This window comes from Abramis brama (assembly GCF_963993115.1).
Source record: "Abramis brama genome assembly, chromosome: 9".
Lineage (NCBI taxonomy): Eukaryota > Metazoa > Chordata > Actinopteri > Cypriniformes > Leuciscidae > Abramis > Abramis brama.
Genome location: NC_139971.1, coordinates 33,898,512 through 33,923,764, shown reverse-complemented (window position 1 = coordinate 33,923,764; position 25,253 = coordinate 33,898,512). Strand labels below are relative to the sequence as shown.

The 25,253-nt window shown below is 37.1% G+C and overlaps 1 protein-coding gene across 4 annotated transcripts in view; it reads left to right on the top strand.

Moving 5' to 3' along the window:
* Positions 1-24,050, top strand: part of skor1b (SKI family transcriptional corepressor 1b) — a 53,291-nt gene extending 29,241 nt beyond the window's left edge. The window contains exons 3-14 of one of the 4 annotated variants that reach the window (XM_084124001.1): positions 3,502-3,544; positions 3,691-3,835; positions 4,013-4,170; positions 9,961-9,997; positions 18,607-20,353; positions 20,940-21,027; positions 21,132-21,242; positions 21,323-21,397; positions 21,578-21,652; positions 22,263-22,304; positions 22,792-22,866; positions 23,423-24,050. In XM_084124001.1, the coding sequence (XP_083980127.1) occupies positions 18,617-20,353; positions 20,940-21,027; positions 21,132-21,242; positions 21,323-21,397; positions 21,578-21,652; positions 22,263-22,304; positions 22,792-22,866; positions 23,423-23,517 (2,298 nt within the window). In that variant the 5' untranslated portion in view covers positions 3,502-3,544; positions 3,691-3,835; positions 4,013-4,170; positions 9,961-9,997; positions 18,607-18,616 and the 3' untranslated portion in view covers positions 23,518-24,050. Of the gene's footprint in view, positions 1-3,501; positions 3,545-3,690; positions 3,836-4,012; positions 4,171-9,960; positions 9,998-18,606; positions 20,354-20,939; positions 21,028-21,131; positions 21,243-21,322; positions 21,398-21,577; positions 21,653-22,262; positions 22,305-22,791; positions 22,867-23,419 lie in introns of all 4 variants that reach the window. The other 3 variants (XM_084124000.1, XM_084124002.1, XM_084124003.1) reach the window with 3 other exon arrangements.
* Positions 24,051-25,253: the final 1,203 nt, after the last annotated feature.

Below are 25,253 nucleotides of genomic sequence, written 5' to 3'. Positions count from 1 at the left end.
GCGAACAATCGTTAGTTTGACAATCGTTAGAGAGAGAGAGAGAGAGAGAGAGAGAGAGAGAGATTGTGTATGCTTAAGTGTGTGTGTGTAACACTACATTATAGGGACAAAATGTCACCACAAAGATGGCAATATCCAAAATACTTGTCCTTGGGGGGATTTATTTATTTATTTATTTTTGGAAAACAGCTGAAAATGTAAAAATGCATAAAGTTTTCTGTGATAGGCAGGGTTAGTGTAGGGGGGATATAATATACCGTTTGTACAGTATAAAATCATTATGTCTGTAAAAAGTCCCCATAAAACATAAAAGTACAACATTGCTTGGTCTTGTTGAAATGAGAGGAATGTTTGATGAAGTTGAAACCCTTGTCATCCCAGTCTCATCAGCTGAGGCTGAAAGAAGTTTCAGTGTTCTTAGGACACTGAAAACATGACTCAGAACAATGGCACAAGTGACACTTAACAGTATTTCTGTGATCATGTCCAACAGGACAAACTGGACATTATTGAGAAACAAAACAAATATGTGAAACAAATATGCCAACAAAATTTCTGTAAGTTCACTTTTAAATGAAAATTCTGTCATCATTTACTCTCCCTCAAGTTGTTTCAAACCTGTATGCATTTTTTTCTTCTGCTGAACACAAAAGAAGATATTTTGAAGAATGTCGGTAACCAGTAGGCTATTGAGGGGTTTTTTTTCTACTATGGACAGGGCCGTCGCTAGTGGGGTGAAAGGTGGTGACAATTATAGGGGTCCCCACTGCCCAGGGGGCCCCACAAAATCCAGCAGTTATACTATATAGGCCCCTGTTGTATGAAAAATTCTAATATTTATATTAGTTGTATGCCTGAGATTTAAATGAAAACCACAAAAACATGCAATTTGGTTAAATATTTTTTCCAAATATCTCTTACCTCCCTATAAATGGTTTAGTCCGATCTAAAGTATTTATTAATTATTCAGTCAGTGACAAACATCAGATGGACCCAATAAAATAGTAAGTCCCACCCCAGCTCGTGAACAGAACCAATCAGAGTTGAGGCGGCAGGTCCTGAAGTTAACGATGAACTTGGTGGAAGAGCAGGAGATTGACTGACAAAATGTCGGGGAAAAGAAAACATAAATCAGGGTACCAGAAACTCTATGAAAAGAAGGAGAGGGAGGCCAGGAGAGTTGTTGTATCACAGTCGATCAAGACGTTCTTAAAGACAGGTTGTATTGTTATTTCGCTGGGAATAAGAAAACTACCGTCTACAGCCTGCCGGTACTGTCACTCTCCATTAGCCTATCGGTGCGCACCACAATCGACCGAATGATTACATGGTCAAAATTCCTATCTTTTTACACTATTGTAAATAGTTAAATTGACACGAGTCACGACGCATTGCATTATGCACCGGACCTGCCGGCTGATGATGTATTTATTAAATCAAGAAAACACGAATACAACACACTGCACTTGAATGAATAAATTTTAGCTTTATTTAATAATATTATCTTTATTAAAAAATAAGACAATAAATGACTTTATTTTTTAAATTTGACTGCATTCTTGTCAATTTATAAATGTTTACTTTTTGATTTATGAAGTATAACAGACTGATGGGGGAAAAAACATTATTTTGCTGCTACTTTTAAAAAATTGGTTTTATTATTATTTAACAATTTATTTTTATTAGTTGTAATTTTTATATACATTTAACTTTTAAAATAAAGGTTTTACAACAACATCACCATCTTCTGTTATATGTGGGCCTCCATACTCATCTATTTACAGTATATGTTATTGGTGGAGGGTGGAGGGGGCCCACATCAATATTTTTTCAGGGGGCCCCGAATCCTCTAGCTACGGCCCTGACTATGGAAGTCAATGGGATCCATCAACTGTCTGGTTACCGACATTCTTCAAAATATATTCTTTTGTGTTCAGAAGAAGAAAGAAATTCATACAGGTTTAAAACAACTTGAGGAAGAGTAAATGATGACAGAATTTTCATTTTTGGGTGAACTGTCCCTTTAATGACAGATGCAGCTCAGCTTCAGGGGATGTCCCCGTCCCCACCAATTTCAAATTCAAACCTACGCCTTTAATATATATATATATATATATATATATTTATTTATATTTAATTTATTATTATTATTACCGAATGTTTTGAAGATTTTGACATGTCCTTAACTTTCTTTCATAGACATTTTTTTCATACATAGTCTTAGCCAAAAAAACAAATTGGATATAGTCATCTCCTCATTTTTTTGTGTCTTTTAACCCTGAGGAAACATGTCATTGTGTTATTGCTTTTGCACTCTTTCCTCTGTCTGTCTCATTTTGCCTTGATACTCCATTTGAGCATGATCATTGGACATGCAAATGTTGTGAATTTAAGTTGTTCGATCCTAAAAAAAGAAAAAAAAAGAAAAGAAAACCGCCAGGACTTGTTACTTTTTGTTTGTGTTGAGAAAGAAATATGCGTTCTCATCAATCATTGCCATTCTGAAGTAAATGGATAGATCTAAAAATCAATTTTTAAAGTAAAATATACAACATACACTTCGGCACGCTCCTAGATATGCTAATTCCCATTTATGGTTTCATGTCAACTTCAAATTAAATGAGCTTTTAATTGAAAATGAGAATTTTTGTGTGGGGCCTCTCTGGAAAAGTGTGGCATGGGAGCGACGCTGTTTTTTTTTTTTTTTCAGCCCGAGAAGAACGTTGTCGTAAGAGAGAAATCGGGAAAAACAACATTTGCGAACGGTTTGAGCCTATATGTGTGTTTCTTCAACCCTGCAATTCTCCAACAACCTAAGGGCTAGTGAAAGTGCAGTGTGAAATTAACGTTCTTTTCCGTATTCCCCCTCCAAATCAAGGCGCGGGCTATTAACATTTGTGTATTTTCATTATGGAAATGGTGTTAACACATGCCCACAGATTGCCACTAGCGATGCAATAATTTCCTCCCTGTGATCATAATGTGTCCGAATGAGTCGTTTTGATTATGACATGCTAATTACATATTGCCTCTCATCTTTTCTCAGTTTTTTTTCCAGCTCTTCAAATTCACTCCATCCAGGGATCTTTAATAGTGAGCTTTTATGAGTTTGAAGGAAAGGGGAAGAGAGAGAGAGAGAGAAAGAGAGAGAGAGAGGGGAAAAAAAATATATCATCATGCCCCATGTTCCTGTCGGCAGTGCGAGACCCACGCTTCACTGGCTCCCTTTAAACTTCCCAAATTGCATTTCACAATGAAGAAATACCCAAGCCCTTAACTGCCTGTATTAGATTAGACACCATTAGACGTAATAGAACATTTCTACCCCTGTGATATTTTCATAAGAGTTTGATGCGTTTGATTAATCTGGGCACATTTTATTGCATTAATGATTTTTCCTCGCTGTTCCACTGTAAAGACATCATATGTAGGCTAATGCTGTTTTGTGCCCCCGCTCTCCCTCCTCTCTCTCTCTCTCTCTCTCTCTCTCTCTCTCCGTAGCCTGTTCAAGCCTGCGCGTTTATTGCAATGCATTGCTGATGAGGTGAGTCGCCGTCTTATGTGCTTTCACTCCTAAAGTCATTGGTAATGGAGTGGAAAGCTTATATTTTGTTTCCTAATGAAGCACGGTGGAGTTGCAGGCAGAGCGACTCCATCTCGCTCAGTAACACCAGACTCAACTGCCCCCAGCCATCCTGCTCTGAGCTTGAACCGGGCAGGCCAGGCAGAACCGCACAGCCGGCCTAAGGAGAAGGGGAGCTCGGCTGGCAGTACCCAGCATGTTACCCGGAGGCACTTTCAGACAAGACAGAACATGCAGATTGCAGACAAATAGGTAGAATCTTTCATTTGTGGCTTAACGTAAATATTTAACAGCTGATTTTATGAATTGGTCATTACATGCAGCGGTGGTTCTCAGCTGGTTTTGCTTTAGGACCAGTATTGATCCTACAATTTGCAAGTGTTTAATGTAAGCTGAGTCATTCCCTTTTATATTGTGTATTTTTTGCAGTTTTTCTCAAGGATGTTACGCTGCTTGTCCATATCGGCATCTACCTGATTTGGTTGGCTTTTTCCATGTGACGAAGTTGTGCCGAAAGTTTGACAACGAAGGATACGGGAAGTGTTTTCACCTTCCTTTTAAAAGTTAACTCATCATTTTATTACATGGTTAGTTGTATTTTATTGTGGGTTTTTTTCAATTCCAACAGACCTGCGACCCTCTTTCTTGGGTTGTGACCCCTCAGTTGGCTCAAAGCTTCGTTTACAGCTCATAAGTCATCTCCATGAAAAATAATTCTCAGTTATGAGCCAAAAAAAAAGCTTTTACTCAGCGACATTTCATGCAGTGCAACACTTACAGAAAAGACAGTCCGTGGCCTGCCCTGAGACAATAATATTATTGCAATACGCAATTTTGCTAGGTGAGAGAAAAAAGATACAGCATTTGAACATTATTACTCTCATATGCCCCGAGTGTCTAAGAGAAGAGTTATTCTGAGTTATTCTGAGCCCAGCTTCAAGAGCAAGGTCATTTTTAAAACACAATGTTTCTGACATTAACTAGGTCACCATTCACTCGTGTTTCTCTCTCTCTCTCTCTCTCTCTCTCTCTCTCTTACCGACTTTCTCCTAAACTAACTTCATGCCACAGCTGATAATTAAACACACTCAATTATCCCAAATTTAATGGGATTCCGGCACCAGTGTTGTATTTAAAAGGTAATGAATAATATTTTAATTGCATACAGTAACTGTGTGAGCCAAGTGTGGTTTTCCGTCACCACGTGTAATTATTAAGTTAAATCCATCTCTTCTCATGTAGCTCTTGTTGAACATGAAACATTTCTACATGGTGTTACTAAAATCTGCTGTTAGTTTCTGTGAATGCATATGAAAGAGTTGGAAAACAAGTAAACTTATGTGCACACTTTTGCATGCATTTACAGTATGCATTTGCATGCATTTACAATACTTCTATTTTGCATTTGTTTTTATATATTGTATATATATATGTGTGTGTGTGTGTGCATCTTGCTTCAATGGGAGCAAGATCATCTGACTTTCTGTACAAAGAGTCACATGATCAATTTCACTAATTTGCTTAGTGACCTAGAAATAGCGCAGAATTTAAATATATCATTGTATATCATACTGATTCCTCATTTTAAATGTTTCAAAACCCTATTAGGCTTTGAATCGCAGATTTTTATTGTGGTCTCATTTGGACCCCACTGCATGTGTGTTTGAGGTTACACGCTGGGGTATCTGGGGCCCCAGTGCAGGTTGTTGCTGCGGGCCCCCTGTTCCGGGGCCCCTAGAATCGTCACCAACCTTTCGCCCCGCAAGCGACGGCCCTGGTTACACGACGCACACACACACAACATAGTGAAGTTGTCCTTTGCTTTATAGAAGTGTGTAATTAATAATTAAGTAGCTGCACTTGTAATGGGTTGACCTCTCTGACCTGTTCATTACTCAGACGGCAAAGGCATCATTCAAAATCAGTCGCTGCGCTGCCGCCCCTCTCTTTCCCCCTTGGCTAGAGAACACCTATTTCAGCATCTATATTCAGCTGACCAGCGGCCTAATATGGGTCTGGACTGAATTAAAACTCTCAGTTCCACTGAGAACGAAAAGCCTCTAAATCCCACTGAACAGCTTCCTGTCATAATCCTGTTCAGCTTTTACTCTCTGGTACGAAGACAGGGGGAAAAAAAGAGACAAAAGAGAAAAATGTAAGCCTGAATGTGTGAGGTGAGAGTCACGCAGAACAGTTACACTCAAAATGATTTCTGCAGCTTCTGTTTACTTAAAGAGATCATGTAAACAATTTTTTAATACGTTTGTTGAGTTCGTAAAAATACGTTTGTATAAAAGATGTAATCAAATTATTAGTATTATTATATGGTAGCGATATATTGTGCATCCCTAATACATTCTTATTGGGAATACATAAAAAATAATTTGTTGACGTTAAAGTATTACAGAAACTGGACAAGGGATTTTCATTTCTCAGCATATTTTGCATGGGACTGAATGAAGAGAGAAATTATTTTATAAATAGAATACCGTATATAATCATTCTTAAATCAAGATGCAATTACTTTAAAAGCTAAGTGACATAAGATATTAAGTATTGCTTTCCCTTTGAATTAAGTTTATTCTTACACTGTAAAAAAAAAAAAAGTTGCTGCCTTAAATTTTTAAGTACCATCAACTTAAAATATATTATACTGACTTATGACTTGTGTGAAAAAATGAGTTGAATCTTGTATGACTTCTAAAATAAGTTGCTTAAAAATTGCTTAACTTATTTTGATGAGTTAAAGCAATGTGAAAACATGTCATAACTTATTGATCATATCATTTTCTATGGTGTACCTCATTGGCAGATATTTTTCCTTGTTTTAAGCATAAACTCACTAAATTTTGATACATTTTTTCAGAAAACAAAACTTAATATCTTATGTCAATTAGCTTCTAAAATGAATGCTTGATTTAAGAATGTTTAGATAATTGTACTGAAACAAATATTAATTGGTAACACTTAATTTTACATTGTCCTCACGTTACATGCAATTACTGTAGTGGAAACTAAAAATGATGCATAATTACATGCAACTAACCCTAAATAAAAACCTAATCCTAACCCTATAAGTAGTTAATTATTATTACTCAGTCATTAAATGTATAATTACACTGTAACATGGCCACCTTAAAATAAAGTGTACCAAATCATTTTTTGCAGTGCAGTATTCAAGCGGTTTAATGTAAATGTGAAGAAAAACAATGTGTGAAATTGAATTGTTCAGCCAAAAACTTTTTTACTATGTTGTAGGTCAGGCGTCGGCCCCTGCGTTTATCCACTCCTCCTTTTGTCTGTCATGACGCAGACAACAAATAATGAGGAAACATTACAAGTATCTTGCATTTAACCATCTTTACAGTAATTACTTCTTAGCCTCTTTGCTTTAAATCCAATTGAACCGCTGTAGTAATATGTATTTACTAGTCACATTCTGTGGGTGGGATAAGCTGTTATGTGTGTAGCATTTAGTAATGATGAGCATTAGTGTCCTCCAAAAGAGCTTTCATCCCGCTCTCGATTTCTCTCTGCTACATGAAAGGCTGCTGCCATTATGAATACATGCATGTCTGCTGGCCAGATTGCCTGGCTCAGTAGATGGAGCTCACGCAAGACTGCCTAGCCTGCGGTGCTGCAGTTACGAGGGGATGCAGGACTCTGGATAATGATACATTGCTCATCTGAGCAGCCACAGCTTTTCCACCCCCTCTCACCTTAAAAAAAAAAGAAAGAGGAGAAATGTTGTGAGTTAATTTAAATGGCCGAATGCATTATGGCAGGTTACTGGGGCTGAGGCAAAGCAGCCAGGAGGTGTTTGGTGAGCTTCAATTAGATTGCGCATGTGAGGGTTGATAGCTTGCACTTATTGCCCCAGTGTTTCGCTTGTGTTGTTGTGATTGTTGCTTTGTTCACAGCATCTCCTGGATTGTTTTGGTATGTAACATGAATGAGATTGATGTCACGGGTGAATTCTCGCTGTATTCGCTACAGCAGAATTGAACGGCTCTCTCTGCCACGGTCGTAATTTGCTTTGAATTGGAAGGCGAGTTGTTTACTCTTGGCGACCTCGGATCAGATGTTTTCTTTTAATTACTAACGGTGTTGGGGAAAGTTACTTTTAAAAGTAACGAGTTACAATATCGCATTACTCCTAAAAAAGTAACTAATTGTAAAAGTTACTTTTTATGGAAAGTAATGTAATGTTACTTTTGTGTTACTTTTTCTCACATGTGCTAGGCTTTTCTGTTTGTTTTTTAATAACAAAATAGTTCTATTTTTGGCCAATGTAAAGGCCCTTTCAAACCAAATATGCAAATGCAAAACGAAATGCAAATTCACGCTTGTACAGTAACTAAACGTTTCAGCTGTGCTGCCATTCTGAATCACAGAAGAATAGGACACATAAGAAGAAAGTTCAACACACTTACTTAAGCAATAAAAACAACAAAAAATTTACACAAATGTGATGTTTATCTAAAGTAATGTTTTAATTATTAATATGCTTGAATTTGATCATCGAATGTCAGCGGCAAAGACATTGCTTAATAAAGTGAGATTAAGTACATAAAGTATATTTTGTATTATTTAACATTTAATTATTGCAGGTTTGCGTAATATTCAGTGAGTTTGCATTTCACTGTTTTTATTCATTTTGAGAATTACTGAACCTGTTTTTGTGCAAGTGAGATGAGTAAATACATGCTCACAACTACAATAACCTCACTCCCTCACTCCCAATTTCTTTCAACATTTGGACTGGAGAGCTGTCAGTCAATACATGGGAAAACAAAGTAACTTGCGTTTCTTATTTGAAAAACTTACTCAGATATTTTGTTGTAAATTTAAAAGTAATGTGTACTAATTACTTGAAAATGTAATCTGATTACATAACTACTAATAACAATTACCCCCAACACTGATTACAAAGAATCATGTTCATGGAAGCCTGAGAGCATTGCTTCACATACACATGTTTTTGAAAATTGATATTTTCAGTTATCATTAACGTTGATATGACTTGCAAGGAACTGGATGTTAATTATTAAATTATTTTTCTATTACAGAAACATCCTTCGTCTAGAATCTTATCTGTTTGGTAACCATGGTGATTCCAGTTCTTAACTTATATTCAAATTCTATAATTTACTCACCCTCGTGTCATTCTAAACCTGTGTAAGTTTCTTTATTTCTGCATGACATTGGACTCCTTTGATTTTTTACATTTGTATGGACTTGTTTAACATATCTCCTTTTGTGTTCCACGGAAGAAACAAAGTCATGTTTGTAACAACATGACGGTTAGTAAATGGTGTTCAATTTTGGATGAATATCCCTTTCGGACTTTAAGAACAGTACTTTATACAGTGCATATGCAAAGGTTAATCATGCTTTGGTTTTGAAATGGTTCTTCTTTGGCGGAGGAAATATAATTAAAATAGCGAAAATTGTTATTTGACATTAGGTTCCGATGTTCACTAGAGCAGCACTCTTACTCATGTAGTACTGCTTACTTATTGAGGCCTCTTAAACACAGAATAGTCCTGATGGAATCAGTCTGGCTGTCTTCTGTTCTCTACAGTAGCACACTTTACATCCATTGTCTGCAAGTAACAAAAGGGGTTCAGGTGCTGGAAAAAAAAACATTATGTAGACTGTGATTATAACCCAGAAGGGACATAATGGTTTCTGACTAACTCTCTGACTAAGCTCTTAATCAAGGGCAAATCTAAATACTGCCATTATTGGTTTCTTGTTACCCACCTGTTAAGAGATGAATTTTGCTCTACTGAATGTGAAATGAGAAGAGAGGACTGAAAGTATGGTTTAAAAAAAAAAGATTGGTGTAAATTTATTTATTACTAGAACTTAGACATCAGGGGAATGTGAGACACCAAAGAAGGTCATTGTGTGCATGTGAAACATCTGCTGTTTGTAGAGTGCTGGCCTTATTTACACAAACTGCTTGCCTTAAGCATGACATTGGCCTAATCATTAGAGGACCAATACCCATCTCTCCAGAGCTATTTATAGTGTAGCCCTCGCATGCATAATTAATCAAATGCTAACAGGATATACCCTAAAATCTCATCCTCTCTTCTTCATCATATCACATTACCCTTTTATCAGGGTCAGTGATAAAAAGATTCAATACATCCATACATGCTACAGTCAGCGTTTTGTGTTTCATGAATAATTAGTATGAACTGTTTGTGTGTTGATTACATAAAATACTGGCTCAGCAACACATGGAACACTGTTAGAAAGAAAAATATAAAAAATTGTCTGATGTTATGCTTTGGACTCTATTTACTTTCACTGTATGGACAAAAAGCTGAAACATTCTTTAAAATGTCTTCTTTTGTGTTCCTCAGAAGAAAGACAGTCATACAAGTTTGGAATTACATGAAGGTGAGTAAATGATGACTGTATTTTCATTTATAGGTGAACTTTCCCTTTGCCACAAGTTAGAGAACTTTGACTTTGAATTTGCCACTGAAATTTGCTTCTCACATTTCCAACCTGTTAGAGATGTCAAGCAGATGGTCACACCTAGATCGCTCAAGCTGTTTGCACTTGATACCTCTGAGAGTATTGAATTCAACACTTCGGACATTGGCCCCAAAGAGCCCCAAATATACACACATCTTCAATCCCACCTCTTTCAGCAGGACTTTTACTATTCTAATAGCAGGAGTTAATTCACTGCTACTCCTACAGAGAAAGATGATGAGGATGGAGATCAGATCAAGGCTCTCGGTGAAGATAGCCGATGGCATCACCCCACACAGTTGCTCCTTTCTGCATACATATAACCCCCCTAGAGCCTTTCCATCTGTATGGAAATGTAGCCTCCACAGCTGGAATCCAGCAAAGCACTGTCCTTTTACTAATAGTTATTATCTCTGTGGACTATCCCTCTGATAGACCTTGCAAAACAAGCAAGTCGCATCTTTATGTTAATGCCCCGCTATAGTATACCAGCGCCTCAGGTGGCGTACGGGCCCAGGCGCCGGATTTCATTACTATAATTCCCATTATCACAGGCTGAGGCTCGTTCTGTGATTGGCACTATTGGCTAACACGCTGAGGTGATGGAACTGCCTTTTTGAGGTGATGCTCTTTTTTCGGATGTAATAAGCATTTTCTGCGGCCTGCAAAAGTCGGTCGAAATGAGGTCAGGCGGTACTTTCTTTCCTCTTTAACTTCTACACTCCACTCCAAAAATAAAGGTTCTTTATTGGCATCTATGGTTCCATGAAGAATCTTTAACATGCATGGAACCTTTCCATTGCATAAAAGGCTCTGCACATTATCAAATTGAAAAACATTTTTCTTTTAAAGTTGACATGAAATGGATCGTCTTTTATTCCCTAGTGTGACGTATTCGAGTGAAACTGCTTCTCAAACAAGAAGAAATGTAGGGCGGGACTTGATTTTGTCCATCATGAATTGATTGGATTGATGATTGCTGTGATGTCGTGTGAGTGACAGGTTGTCCCGCCCACATGCCAGTAAACACATCATCAGAGAAGAGAAGAGATGTCGCTGCAAGAGGGAGGGGAAGTTATTTTGATTAAAGATTAGGAGGGCACATTAATAAATAAATAACCACTGCCAAATTCAATATTCTCAAGAACTGTTCACTAAAAGGTTCTTTGGAGAACCCAAAATGGTTCTTCTATGGCATTGCTGTGAAACCCCTCTTATAAAACCTTTGTAAAACGCTTCTTTTTGTCAGCTTTGTCAGTCAATCCGGGCTGGACTCTGGTGAGAGCGTGCTGTGCGCATGTTTGTGATTTGAAGAATGATTGACAGCTGTGGTTGTGTGTGAAAGGGTTCCCCTTTCCTCAGGATGCCCTCACTGACACACTGCCTTTTAGCACCTTTGTTCCCATCTTCTCTCCTGAGAACAGGTCTCCGCTGTGACAGATGAGGCCCGTTTGTGACAAAAGGGTTCTTGTGCTCTTGGCTGTTGTGAACAGACTCAGACACGCATACGCACGTCACGGATAACTATAATGCCTCCCACTTCTATACGGGCTATAAATTCAAAAATCAATTCATATTTGGCGAGATAAATGCATGCTACAAAATGACACAAGTCTGTTTCAAACACTCAGCCCTCCCACAGCAAGATAAAGCGACGTGCTTTATAGCAAGCAGCAGATAACGTGTTATTATTTGCAGCAGGTGTGTGTATGTGTGTGTTTGAGAGCTGGCAACGAAGGTTTTTATAGAAGAAGATGAGCATCAGGCAAGGAGTGGAGTGATGTCTTGTTTACACATTAGCAGGTTGAAGAAACCCCTGCTTTTACTCTCAAAACTCTCTCTCTCTCTCCCCATCACACTCTAGAGATTTCCCTAACATCCCTGTCTGCTGCTGTTTCTTTCAGGCGTGACACTCATACACACATACACACACATGGTTGAAGCTACACTGGTCTCCTGTATGACCTTGACAGACTGTATGGCTTTTGAAGGGCTGGTGTAAATCTACACTTGGAGAAGCTACTCCACAGCACAATTAGTTATAGAGACATTATTCCCAAAATAATCGAGCCAGTGCTGTGGAACTGAAATTGGCCATGGCCGGCAGTCTGGGAGCTCTGAGCTGAGTTTTACTTTCTTGGGAATAAAACTATTAGTATGTAAATCTGTAAAGTCCCCATTATTATACTGACCCTTTTAGCTACCACTCTCATTCTGCCAATCTACTCTCTCTTCTATTTCACCACTTAGCACCGCTTGTGCCTTTCATGGAGTGCATGTCATATCATAATTCATCCAGCCCCATAATGCATTATGCAATGCACATAAACAGCTGCATTGCTATTCTTCCGGTTTGTAATATATGAGTACGGACAGTCTTATGTAAATCTACGTGCCTTTCTCTTTCAGACACGCACACACAAACACACGCTTTTCTCTCCCAACACCATCTAATGAGGTGATGACCAACCACTTGTTATAATTGCTTCAGACTCCTTTTAATTTTCAAGCTTATTAATCATATGTAGAGTTATTTAAAAATGCATAAATTAATCTTGGATTAAAAAGCCGATCAAAGCCTCAAAACAATTAAAGAGTAAGGTGAGATTTCCCTAGGGCTGGCAGTTTTATTTTAATGGAGTGTTCAGGTGATTATCGCAGTTTGATGTGCAGGCTGTGATTAATGTAGGAACACTTAAATGAGTTTTTCTTTCCTTCAGTCTTGTAAAGGTAAGCATGATCCACATAATGACCCTCCTGATTCATCTCTTAATAACGTTCTCTTTTTCTTGCTGTCGTTGTGTAATAATAGAGGCTGGCTTTTTTGAGCTAGTGTAGATATCCTTTAAAATGTTTTAAAAGTTCAGTTTTCTGTCCAAAAGCTTTTAATTTAATCATTTAATTTAAGTTCATTATTCAACACTAATGTGTTTTTTAATGTTAAGAATGAGACCAGTTCATTCCTCATTTACTAATTTGTTTATTTCTGTTTTGATACTGTCAAGGATTGACCAACCCAATTAGTGAACCAAGTAGATACTATTACCCTTGCTGGGTTTTATTTTTGTATTTTTGTATTTATTTATTTTTTTAGTCTCTGCAATTTAAAATCTTCTAGTGGAGTCTAAGCACAGTGACCCTGTGTCAAGGGAACCAAGAGTGACAAGTTCATTTTAAAAGCCTTGTTTGTTTTGTACCTAATTTTCAGAGTTGACAAGTAAAATTACCGCAGCTGCCAGTCACAAATGGGCAGCCTCACTACATCATCAGGTGACCCTATCCTGACCCTTATAGACACAATGGAGGACAGACACAAAGCAGCATACAAACTTATTTTTGTGTGCATTTATACGTTCCATTAACATTCTTAATTTTCTATGTAGATTGGAAGAATTTTTCAGCCAGTGACATTCAGGAGGGTCAACCTTTTGTTATTTTGTATTTTTTTAGGCACAACTCAAGGTTTTTGTTATTATTTTGAAATTTATATCTATATATTCACTATAAAACATATGATCGATAAGTTATGACAACACATGGTTTTACATTGCTTTAACTCATAAAAATAAGTTAAGCAATTTTCAACTTTTTTTTCACAAGTTTTACAAGATTCAGCTCATTCAAGTCAGTTTAATGTAATTTAAGTTGAAATGACTTAAACATCCAAATTGATTGTAGCTACTTAAAAAATTTAAGGCAGAAACTTTTTAATGAATTATTTATTTATTTAGCTATATAGCTATTAGTCCTACATATATGTGCAAATAATGACAGCAGCCTACTAATGTTTTGTCGATAGCCTTCCAATAGACCGCTATTAGCGTTTGTAGGCTAACCAATCGCAAAGGCGACTTCTGTTCACGAGCGTAGCCTATTTAGCAAATTCTGGCAAACCTGTAGGTCTAATATAATTTTTGGTTACTGAAATGATGTTGAAACACATAGCATACATAGAATATTTGTAAAATGAATATCCACTTTTAAAAAAATCCAATTTATAACTGTATAAATAATTAACCCGAACTGAGTCTCTGACTGCTTGGCTATTCACAGGCACACAGCCTTTTCATTCGCTCATTTGCAGTGCAGCTGTTGCGCGTTTTCTCGTTTGTATTGTGCGGTCTGTTCTACACAAGCACAGCCTTCACTTTTCAGTCCACCTGGGTTGACACAGCGTCCTCGTGCACAACTATTAGGCTACCGTCCGCTTTTAACAATGTCCAGTAATTAAAATGTCACCATTTAATTTTCTGGCCACACCGATCCTTTTGGAGCAATCCGCTCTTAATAAAGGATCTAATCGAAATGCTATTTCGAAGTGAAACAAAAAGGCGTTGAAACGCAGCCCAAGTGTTCCGATCGATAAAGGAGAAGAGGATTGATTTGTCCCTAAAATTAAATTTAGTGGGGTCATGGTTTTATGCTGATACCTTGTAGAATAGTGTTTACTCCCCAAGCTCCCTTCTGAGGCGAATTTTATTTAATGGTTATTTTATATGTTTTGGTATGTAACTTTTAAAGAAAGTTTTATTTTGTCCACTTTTATTTCAAAGGCCATTAACTTGTCCAAACGAGCTGTCTAACAGGAATGAATAGGGGTCACTGGAAACTCCCTGCCGCTTTATACAGCAACACAACACGGTTGCTCCGTGTTCTTGTTCTAATCTGTCGATATGCCAGCACGTGCAATCCAATAGTAATTAAGCTTGAAATATTGCGTTTGGCTTTTTCGGGCTTTTTATCTTTTACTTTTTTTTCTTATCTTTTCTTTTTTCTTGTTTTTGTTGCATTAGCCTACTCCTATATTTTGAGGGGAAAAAAACATAAATTTGAACATTTTAATTTTAAACGGCCTAAATAATTTTAGATTGATATTTAGCCTAAGGGTTATTAATTCTTTGACTTTTATGAATGTATACGTTATTGATATTCTTGATGCCTATCGTCTTCGACTTTTAGTAATTTAGGCAAATCTTAGTTTAAATAGCTATTTTGGAAGGACACGAATTTGCGTGTTTAATGCTCTATTAATCTAACAATGCTCGCCTATATCTGTCGTTAAAACTGACTGCAACTTTTATAGGCCTATTGAAATGCTAAATAGAGAAACTGTAATAAACTATTTCCCTTCCATTAACCGATTAAATCTGGTTGATGACATTCAATAATCTTCAATAAAGAACTTCTCAGTTATTTTCCATTTGAAATGATAATAATTATAAATAATAGGCTATTAATTTAATCATTATTATTAATATATTGTTGTTGGTTTATTTTGTTTGATTAGGCTACTATTAATTTAATTGCAATTAACGTTGTAGGCTATTTTAAGCCGTTTTTTAAATATTTATCAGTAGGCCTATAACAAGATATAAGTCTGACATATGAAGTGTTCTTTGTCCTAGAATGGGGTCTCTAATTTCTTAAGGATTAACAAAAGGGCTAAATTAAATATCGTGTGAGGTGTCGGATTCCCGTAGCCTACCTGCCCTGAATTTAACCATGATGGGTGAGTAAAAGACATAATGGATGGATAACAATATGGCATTCAGCTTGGTCCCTGAATAATTTAAAAGAAGTGAATAATTACAGTCCAAAATGGTAATTATTGTTGGCGAGAAAGAAAGTCTCTTGCCTGTGAAAGTCAATAGCGCTGGGCTGGGTCGCATTACTCCAAACTCCCTCCCCAGGACCTCCCTCCGCTATCAATATTGCAGAAAGCTAGCGCTTTTTCACATCACAAGAGTTCTGGAGAGACTATCATGAACAGTTCAACTTAGCGAGGTTAAAAACTGGAAATATAGATAAAAGTCACTCTTCACTTTAATCATGGAATAGTTTTAAAAGCATTAAAAATAAGATATGTTGGTTTCATTTGATTTATTTCATTGACAGTCATTTGTGCCAAGCATTTCTAAAGTAACTGGGGGACCCCGATTTTAATTTTGTAGTCGCAATTTAAGAGTTTATAAGGGTTTATCTTATTGTGATATTTTTTTATTAGTAGTAGGCTATCCTATTAATTATTGCTTCTGCATAAGATAGAATCCACTTGATTTTGCGTTATATCTGAAACATTTAATGCAGACACGGCTTTTAAAGCGTAACGTTGTAAATTGCGCTTTGTCTTCATAAGAATGATTGCTCCTAAAAGTTAAACTAACCCGTGGGAACTTAAACATATGCGGGCAACAGCACACCCCTAACCCACACTGATCCAAATAGCCCCCGGAGACAATCATTGCTTAACCTATAAGTCCCCCGGCACCATGTAGTTTCAATAACAGTAGTATAGTTTTTTTTTTTTTTTTTTTTTTTAAGACACTGAATATAGATGAAAAGGCTCGAGGCAATCCCCTTTTTCGTTTTTGTTTATGCACTGTTTTACTTTATTCTTTTTCATATAATTCCCATAACACGTTCCATTTCATAACAAAGTAGCCTAAATCGCGAATTATGCACAAAATAAATTGTTTATTTTATCTAGAACTTCCTGTGTGCGTGCGTGTGTGTGTGTGTGTGGCCTCTTAAATCCTAATGTCCACAAATATTGCAATATCCGAAATCCTTGTACTTGTGGTGAATTTATTTATTTTTTGGTCCCCAAGAGGAATACAGCATATAAATCATACTAAGAGACTTTTGAAAATGTAAAAATGCAAAATATAAAACATGAAAACACACCGTGTGTGTGTGTGTGTCTGTGTGTGTCTGTCCGTCTACATAGTAAAAGACATTAAAACAAATCAGTGAATCCTTTATGCCTTTTTGTTTTGTAAACAATATAATCCAAGAGACTTCGTCAGCTGACACTTGCTCTTTTCTTTCTTTTCTTATTTTGTATTTTTATGTAGCCTATTAGGTTTTGGTGCGATTTAAAAAGAATCATGCGACAGCAACAATATTTATAAAAAAAAAAAAAAACTTACTACAACAACACATAGGCTACCCGTTTTCTCAGAACGCATCATAGTGGTATTTCACATTAAACAAACCTTTTCCTAGCCTACATACAGCATTTAGACGACTACTAGGGTTGAATAATCTAAAGTCTTCCTAAATGCCACGCACGCCCCCGCGCACACTGGCAGACAAGCAATCACTTTCATGTGTTAAAAGATCACGTGGTGAACTTTAAACGTCTCCAGGCCTCAGTGACAGCACTGACTGTCGTCCCCATTGGTCCCGAAGGCAAATAGTTAATGTAAATATGCTGGCGCTAAGTGGGAGTGCCTCGCCATTAGTTTAGCTGTCACTTGAGCGCTGTCGAATGTCTTCAGTGGTTGTGTCGTTGTGGTCCGCACTAGCATGTGGTCACCCACCGCGCGCACCTCTACAGTAGTCGCGGGAGAGCCGAGTACGATGCAAGTCCACGCGCTCTAATAGGCCTGAAAGAAAACCGCTAAACAAGCGCTCGTGGACATTTTATATCAGCTCGGCGGGATTCCAAGGCGTCTGATTACCAGAACGCTCTATAGAGGACAGCGCATTTTTCCAAAGGACTCCAAGACGCATTTTCGAATACGCATTTTCATCCACATAAAGGCACTTCGCGTTCTTCTGGAAAAAAAGGTGAGATTTGTCCATGTTTGCAATGTAAATTGTTGTTTCTTTGATTGTTCAGAGGCGGGAATAACCGCGAAGAACTGCGCTGTCTGTGTCTTTATCCAATTTTATCCAAAAGCGTAGGCTAGGCTACTTAATAATAGGCTACTGCTTTGTGTGTTGAACACTATAAGTGAACTGCATGCGTAGGATAATAAAACAGGCTATATAAATATGTAAAATCTACTGAAATATATATCTAGCCTCTTTACAATATAGACATATAAAATCAAATGTATTTGTCAATTTGTAAAATAAAAAAGCGCATTTTAAATGTAGCCTACTGAAATTGTAAATGGAAAATGCAAACTAGGAGTCAGTCTTAATTATGGGCTAGTTCACTTGGTTTTAACAACAGATCCAAGACGTAAAGCTCATCTTTTAGTATAATTACAATAAAAGTGGCTTAAGCTTCTTACACCTTTGTTCAAAGCTCAAGGAATTTCCTTCTTCTGGTGTTGACAGTACAATTTTCATTTTTCAGTGGATTTTCAAAACAGTCTATTGTATTGCACACAAAAAGTAAACTTGTATCCTAAACAAACTTAAATAAATTAAAAATTGGCTAAATATGACGAACGTCCAGAATTTCGATGCAATAAAAAGACCTCTTAAAATGATAATCTCGGTAAGATTTTAAGACAGATAAATTATTTGCATATGGATTAATTAAACCTGGCGGCCATAGAGGCATAAGTAGTCTTTTGAATTTTCAGCATGAGACAATCTTATTCTTCTCTCCTTCTCATTATTATTATTATTACTATTTGCTTATATTTTTGATCGGTATAGAATTCTGTGAAATAAAGACAATAATAGGCCTACGTCGTTGTTGTTGTTTTAGTATTACCCCCCGTTTGTAATACAGTAGGCTATAGCTTTTAATAGTGTCCCTAAAATATTCTTTTTGTACCTCTACGCAGATTTCCAGGAATGGAATCTATCCCAAATCAGCTGCCGGCTGGAAGAGACTCCAGCTGTTCGCCGAACTCCAAACAAGACTTGCAGTCTTACTCTGGTCCAACACTCAAGCCGAACCAAGTCAGTGAGACCTCTTTATACGGAATACCGATCGTTTCACTAGTCATAGACGGTCAAGAGAGACTTTGTCTAGCCCAAATATCCAACACCCTTCTGAAGCACTACAGCTATAACGAAATCCACAACCGGCGCGTGGCCCTGGGCATCACATGTGTGCAGTGCACCCCGGTCCAGCTGGAGATTCTCAGGCGCGCGGGAGCAATGCCCATTTCCTCGAGACGCTGCGGGATGATTACAAAGAGAGAGGCCGAGAGGCTCTGCAAGTCGTTCCTGGGCGCACACAGCCCGCCGAAATTACCAGAAAATTTCGCTTTTGACGTATCGCACGAATGCGCGTGGGGCAGCAGGGGCAATTTCATCCCAGCCAGATACAATAGCTCGAGAGCGAAGTGCATTAAGTGTTCGTTCTGCAACATGTATTTCTCTCCAAACAAGTTCATATTTCACTCCCATCGCACGCCGGAGTCCAAATACACGCAACCCGACGCAGCAAACTTCAACTCGTGGAGAAGACACTTAAAACTGAGCGATAAAAACTCACCAGACGACGTGGCCCATGCCTGGGAAGATGTCAAAGCCATGTTTAACGGTGGCAGCCGCAAGAGGACGCTGCCAATCGGTGGCTCTGAAAGTTCGTCCTCGCTTAGTACACAACGAGCGGGGGGTCAGACCCAGGGGGAACCGTCTGAGGTGCCCCACAAAACTCTCCGATGTGAGGATGACCGGGGGAACGTGGCCATGCCGAGCAGCATCCGCAGTTACCCTGTTATTCCGGTGCCCAGTAAGAGTTTTGGGATGTTACAGAAAATCCCACCACCGCTCTTTCCACATCCATACGGTTTCCCGGCTTTTGGATTGTGTCAAAAGAAGGATGACGGTGTGGTGATGGGAGAGCCAAACAAGACAAACCTGTCAGGTGTGTTCTGGCCGAGCGCTAAGGACAGTGCATATCCCTCCTTTCCGATGTTTTGGCCTACGACGGGCAGCTTGGCCATGCCAACATACCACCATGCCCAACCTAAACCTCCTTCTGACGTGTTATGCACCAGACATGGTGATCTAGACGCGTCAGAGCAAAGTGACCGAAGCACGAGCACCCCTAAAGACAGTTTACTTGATAATGAACGGTGTTCCAGCACTCAGTCTACCCGGAACGAGGAGGATAAATCTGGGGATGAGAGCAGGTCTGTAGAAGGAATGCCAGCCGCCACCAGAAAAATAAGCTACATATCTGCATTCAGGCCGGTTGTTAAAGATGTTGAGAGCATCGCGAAACTTTACGGCAATAGGGGTCCGTATTCTGGTCCTCGATCCGGCTATATGTCGCCAGATTTCTTGAGTGAAAGTTCTAGTTATAGGTCGGTGTCTCCGGACGTGGACAGCGTGGACGATCCTGATGTGGATGTGGAGTCACATAAGGCGCACGAGGATGAGGATTGTGTGCAGCTGTCTGTGGATGACCGGCGGAGTCCCCACAGTTCGGCCGTAGCGCAGAGTGACGGGGTTAAAGGTCAAGACCAAGAGACTAGCCAGATCCACACTATAAGTGATCTACACCCGACAAATTCAAGTGAAACGCGGCCGTCTGATTTGGAGAGCAACGGCGATAAACACACGACGCGCTTTGAAGTGAGTAGCCTAACTAAATAGCGTACAGGACCGCGCATAATTCCTGCGGATTTTATTTTTTAATTTAAATTCTCTCATTCATTTACTAAACAGGTTGTTTTTATGAATTTATTCATGATTATAGGCTATTCACATTTATAATTATTATTATTATTCCCTGTTGTTTTTAAGATAAAAACATATAATAAGATAGAGGATAAAATTGGCAGTTATAGTAAAAAGGTAGCCTATTTAAAAACCACTAATCTAATTTTAATAGGCTATTTTTTCTTTTTCTCTTCAGTAAATCTTTTCGATTTATTTCTAATTTAATAATATTTTCTAATCTTATTTACATTATTCGGGTAATTGTTGTTAATGTAATCGAATTTGTGAACAAGGTGAATGCATCCAAATTGTCGCGATGCTTTTAAAACGTAATAATGAATTCTGTTAATTTGTTGAGTGGTATGGCTCTTCGTAATTTTAGTTCGTTAAAAATGTGATTAGGCTACATCGAAATAGCAATGTTACACTCGGATTGTTCTAATCACATTCAGAAAGAAAATGTGAAAAATTGCCAATAATTGTCTGCTCAATTTTACAGGTCTATGCGCGTGAAAGAGACGAGCACGTGCATCAAATGAGCACATCTTATTTTGGTTCAACGACCTCTTATCAACGCGAACAGAGTGGTAGGCCTATTTTCATTCATGTGGATTTTTACCTTTCTTTCTTCATTTTTTACAAACAAAAAGATAACGTACGGCATTTGTGTTATAAATATATTTACTTTTAGTTAAAGACGTGCACGAAGAAGAACCTTCATCTACAGTGGAGGAGACTGAACCCAAAACTCAACAGGATCAAACCAACATCAACGAGGAGCGCTTGAAGGAACCAAATGATGGTGCGTACCGTTTACTGGACCTCCTGATATTCAACACCAGTCTGTTGATTTTCTTCATGCTGTATTTGTCATGTGTTCAGATGAGGAAGCAATGCGCAATGACACTGGCAGCAGGGGCTCCTTGATTGAGAAAAACATAGAGAACATGGCCAAAGGTAACAAAACAAAACAATACATGACTGAACATTACCACTAGTCAACACATTTAGCAGAACTGATGAGAAAATCATAACATCATGTGGAAAATTATGGCACAAAATAGAACCTTAATTTGTTGTTTCTGGAAATCATTTTGAAACATTTAAATAAGCTGCTTCTTTTATTTATTTTAACAGAGGAATTGCAGAAACAACTTGTGGAACAAGTCGAGCTTAGGAAAAAGTTGGAACGGGAATTCCAGAATCTAAAAGGTAGGTTTTATGTTAATTTCCTTTCTTATGTAATCTTTCTTAAACATATACAAGGCTATCAAAAATAAGATCAGATCAAGTTGGGTCAAATAAGCTACAATTAGCTACTATATAAGTAATAATAAATTTAAGGTAACGCTTTACATTTGTTATCATTAGTTAACATGAACTAATAATGAAATATATTTTTAAAGCATTTGTATATAATGTTAATTTCAACATTTCAACACATACAATCAAAAGTAGTATCTGTTTATATTATTTAATAGACCTGAGCTAATGAGAACTAACAATGAGCAGTTGTATTTTTATTAACTAATGTTTAACATTAATTAACTAATGATTAATAAACACTGTAACAAATGTCTTGCTCATTGTTAGTTATTGCATTAACTAATCTTAACTTATGGAATCTTATTGTAGCCTATACAGTGCTATATAAGAACTGTAACTGTGACCAATAAAAAAATACTATATGAATATAATACATTTTTAACAACTATGGATTATGAATTACCTTTAAAATGCTGATTAGTTGTCCATTTGAATTTAAATAGCTATAATTCTATAAAAAAACCTCACAGTTAACGAATCATTTTGTTATGTGTAGGGAGGCTATCAAGAGATGCATCAAAGAGTCCATCAAAGCTCAGTAAGAAGAGTTCTGCATTACACTGAAAATTCTGACAAAATTCATGACATTGAAAAGATTTTGTGGTCAGTTGGTTGAATGTAATGCTTGGGAATAATTCTTGCTGTTGGATGGCTTTCCATCAGCGCAAACTGAGCATCTTTTAAAAATTGAGAATTAATGGTACAGAAAACACTGAAATACTGCAACAGAAACAAAATACTAAAGCTCATGATAAAGTTTAGAATGACAATGATTTAAACGCTATTAAATGTTATTACCCCAAAAGATGTCATGACTGTACAGAATTTTAAAACATATTGCAAAAAGTATATTTTTGTGTATTGTTTTTAAATAAATAAAAGACATAAAACAGTATGTACACATATAAATCATAAATAAATCAAATGCAGGGTAAATCAGACAAAAGCACTGTATCATTTTTTATTTTGTGTATACATAGCGATATGTATTTTGATATTTAATTTTGGTCACTTTTTCTTCTTAGACAGTTTTCAAGACCAAATGAAAAGAGAGCTTTCCTACAGAGAGGAAATGGTGCAGCAACTCCAGATTGTTCGAGGTAAGCGTTCGACTTCACACGTTGTACTGTATTTAATGAAACAACAAAACACTAAAACGGTTTCAATCAGAACTGATCACTGATTTTGGAGTTCACAAGAGTTTGTTCAGTCTTTTATAAGCTAAGCAGGATGTTTATGCAGTTTTCCCTTGCGTAAGGGAGTTGCATAGACAGGGAACTGGTGGTTTTTGTCAGCTTTGGATGCCAGAAAAGGCCATGCATAAAACTGAACCAGTTTAGATGAGAGGGGGAAAATCCTCACCTGAGATATCCTTTGTGTCTCCTGCGCAGACACTTTGTGCAGCGAGCTGGACAGCGAGCGTTCAGAAGACTCCTATAGAAAGGCACAGTGTGACCATATTCAGAAGTGCGACCTTGATTGTTCATTTGTAGACCGTTTATATATGATTTCAGATTTGAGCCGTACTGAATTGTAGCAATTATTGTCCTAGAACACATGATTTCCTCTCTCTATACACACACACACACACACACCCCAACACATAATGGTATGCCGCTTTTATTTTAAACGATTCATTCACTTTTTTCCCAGAAGCTCACGACGCGCTACACCATTTCTCGTGTAAGATGCTGACTCCCCGTCACTGCACTGGGACCTGCACCTTCAAGTCTCCTCTTCTACCACCTTGATGGACACCTATTCAAGACATACACGTTCTTTAGAAATACCGCTGTGTCAAATAAAACTTTACTTTTCTTCCTCTGTCAACACTGTCAACCTTTAGACCTGGAATAAGCAAGCGTGTATTGTAGTATTTTAGCCTATACACTGTAATGAAGTCATTTTCATTTGCAAAGGAGTGTTTTCAGAGTCACTGTATGTACTGTATAATTTATATAAAGTTCTAGAAAATTGCATTATTAAAAAAAAAAATGTCATCCCACTTAAACATTATTATCATCAGCTGTAGAAATCACTGGTAATAAGTGGCTATGTGCAATGCATATATTTGTTATGTATCCTGTGATACCTTTTTTTTTTTTTGTTAGTGATCGGTTAGGACATTTTGTTAAATTAGATGCAACAATAATTAATGTTTTTGTATATATTATTTATTCCAAGTCCATGTCGGTTGTTTATTCTCATCTGCATATTTGTATATTATTGATGTAAAGCACTTTAAATTGGCAGCCCTGAAATGTGGATTAAATGATCTTGTTTGAGTTTGTCTTTATTTCATCTATTTCCATAACAATGAGCTACATTTGCATATGTGTGAGTCACAAAGAACAACATTATGATATCAAAATCTTAGTTTGAATATTCCTTAATATTTATCATTATGACAGTTTTGTTCACTGCAGAAATCCAAAATGTTTAGAAACTATATTCTGAAATTCATTATGCTTTTCTTAATTTCTACAATTTACTACATATTTTGTACATACTGTATTCATAGGGGTGGATTTATGATTCTCTTCCTTTTATTCCCTTTCATTTTGGTTTATTCACTGTAAAAAATACTGCTGCAATTAGTTTTCACAACTTAAAATTACATTACAATAACTAATAATATCATAAAAAAAATTAAAAGTAAGTGTTCGTCCTGCCTTAGAATTTTAAGTTTAATTCACTTTTTTGGTGGGTTTTTAAGTAATAGCAAAAAAAAAAAAAAAAAAAAAACACTGAATTTTGAGTGTTAGTGATGTTTACATTTAACATTGCCTACGTTTAGAATATATATTATCAGTTCTTGATATCCATCGAAACCATGACCTTGGTGTTGCAAGCTCCATTCTATTGAGCTGCAGGAAGACTTTGAGTTGAATACATTTACTTACAAAAATTATTATATAATCAATAGTTCATCAGCTTTTGCATTTCTTCATGCCTTTTGTTGTGTTTTATATTTGGTAGGTATCGAGGCAATTGCAATACTCATACACACACTTAAGCTGCGTCCGAAATCGAATACTTCCCTAGTATGCGAAAAACAGTACGCGAGCAGAGTAGTATGTACGAATTCATAGTATTCGAAAAACAAAAGTGACCTGTATTTGATTTATTGATTCGTATACATTCACAATTATTAGCAACTTTTAGAGTAGAAATAGTTTTTAGTTCTCATTATTTTATACTTTTTGTTAAGCAGTGTTTGTGAGTGTGCATCACTGTGTCACTAAAGGCCAGCTGGTGGTGAAGGTCAATGAAGCACCACATGTACAGTATAGCTCTTTTAGTTTATGTTTTTTGGTTCAGCTGGTTTGTGAAGGGTCTGAAAACAACCTTGGAGATAAGATGCTGTTTGATTATTTTCTCTTAGCCCATCAACTTCATAAAACATGTAGCTTACTTCAAGATATGCGGCGGCCCCACATATTAGTAATGGTAAATGTTCTGCCTTCATAATTACTACTATTTTATA